Here is a 1,997-nt window from a genome sequence, read left to right as displayed (position 1 = left end):
AAGAGTTGCAGAAGATCTGAAGGATACAGTTTTATTCTCTTTCCTAAGATTTGCAATGCACAGTTTTTACTTCATTTGTCTCCATGGATTCTTTTTTTCCAGGCTAATTTCACTTTTGATTTTGTGGAAGACTTGAAGACTTATTCTGAGACATGGCTTAGGATGTCTGAGGTTTTTAAAACCAGTGGAAATGTCCTCACGGTCTCACGACTGCAGGTTGGTGAACTGTGGGAGGGCTTACTATTTTCCAGTTATTTGCTATGCAATCTAAGCAGAATTTCTATATATGTAAATCTGCCCATCTATCTGGCCTCAGGTTTAAAAAGAGCAGAATAAGAGGCAGATTAGCTTTAGGTTATTAGCGTACAGTGTGATGCTGAGAAACCTCTGAGGTAAAAATACTTAAAAGCAATGTTACCTCACTATGCCCAGTATTACCAGGCAATAAGGGAAATAAAACAAATAGGTACCTCTACAAAATTTATACATTTTTTTAAAACAAACATAAGGTTGCAGGAAATAAATATCTCCTGGAACTTCCTTGTTTGTCACTTGCTTTTTCCAACAATGTGTGCGACTGATACAAAGAAAAAAGATTATGTGGGAAATATTGACTGCAAAAAAAAAGCAGCATTGCTGTTGCTGGGATTTTTCCCATTCTATATATTTGTGTCCTTTGTTTTTCCCCAGTAAAATTTATCATAGCTGCTACATTTTTGGAAAATAAGCAGAATCCTGTTGTGGCCCATACATATCGATGGAACTGTTACTTTTAAGTTCAATTAAGGAATGATGCTAGTAATCATGCATTAGGCTTGCAGATCCCAGGATGCTCTTGCAGTAATTTTTTCCCCCATTTTAACACTTGGTAAACGAGGTAAAGAAGTTAAAATAATGGAAAAGCAATTTCCAGATGCCAGTTTTAAAAACATATTTGTTTTACTACTACCAGTGCTAATGGTATAATGGCCCAATAGTCTTGCAGGAAAAGAAAATGGTTTTCTGTCCCAGCAGTTAACTCACAGTTAAAATATTTGCAGTAAATGAGGACAGTGATGTACAGCAATGGGGAGTATAGGTTCTGCTGCTTATCTGAAATGTGTGCAGTTAACTTGTGAGTGGAAGATTGAGTACATGAAGAGGCTAAGTGACTTCTTCAGTGTTATGCAGAAATCTTGGTAATGAAATTGATCGTGAATGCATATGTATATTTAATATTTCTTTAGAGAAGATAAACCTAATGTCACATCTAACACTTTTCATTTTAGGAAGCCCTGCAAAGCAATTTTATAAAGCACTTTATAGAAAGTAATTTGGATATTGACATGGAAAAACTCTTTAAAAAAATGCAAGTATATGGTATGTACAAAAAAGTGCATGTACTGACTATCCTTATTAGACTTGAGCTTGAACTTAAAACCATGTTTAGTTGAAATTGAATGTTTTACCTACTTAAATGATACTAAAGTATCAGACTTTAAATTATGTTGGTGAGTTAGTCTCAAATATTTCTAATTGTTATTTTGATTTTTTTTTTCTTCTAATAAGACTGGATAATTTGCATTTCAAAGTAATGAAAGACTTGGAAAAATGTGGCAGCAAATTGGAAGCGGCAAACTTTAATGGAAGAGTTATAAACATAAGAGCTATACTTAAAGGATGGAAGGGAGAAGTAATCCCAATAGCCACATTTCCATTAGGTAGTAGTAAATTTCTGTAGTAAATTTTGAAGTAAATCAATATAATTTAAATGAAAATAAACAGAAAATGAGATTGGATACAGTGTGTTTAATCAAAAGCTCTCTGTGGGGATTTTTTTTTCTCCTTTTATTGAGAATTAGTTGCATGTAGTCTCCATGAGCCTGAGATACAGTTATTATAGGGGAGCAGCAAGGTTCAGGGCAGTAAAGAGTAACTGGGGTCAGACCCAGCCCTGGGATGACTGGGTGGGGCTATGGGGGAGATGCTGAGGTCAGGCCAGGACATCACCTTGTGGG

The 1,997-nt window shown here is 35.2% G+C and overlaps 1 protein-coding gene across 1 annotated transcript in view; it reads left to right on the top strand.

The window, feature by feature from the left end:
- Window positions 1–1,359, top strand: part of LOC104545240 (ATP-binding cassette sub-family A member 13-like) — a gene marked incomplete at its 3' end in the record, with an annotated part of 49,733 nt that extends 48,374 nt beyond the window's left edge. The window contains 2 exon segments of the mRNA XM_010190329.1: window positions 103–216; window positions 1,269–1,359. Coding sequence (XP_010188631.1) covers window positions 103–216; window positions 1,269–1,359 — 205 coding nt within the window.
- Window positions 1,360–1,997: the final 638 nt, after the last annotated feature.

The sequence above is a fragment of the Mesitornis unicolor genome, unplaced genomic scaffold (assembly GCF_000695765.1).
Source record: "Mesitornis unicolor isolate BGI_N332 unplaced genomic scaffold, ASM69576v1 scaffold458, whole genome shotgun sequence".
Classification (NCBI taxonomy): Eukaryota; Metazoa; Chordata; class Aves; order Mesitornithiformes; family Mesitornithidae; genus Mesitornis; species Mesitornis unicolor.
Note: the sequence above shows the minus strand (reverse complement) of the source record. Positions and strands in the feature narration are given on the sequence as shown.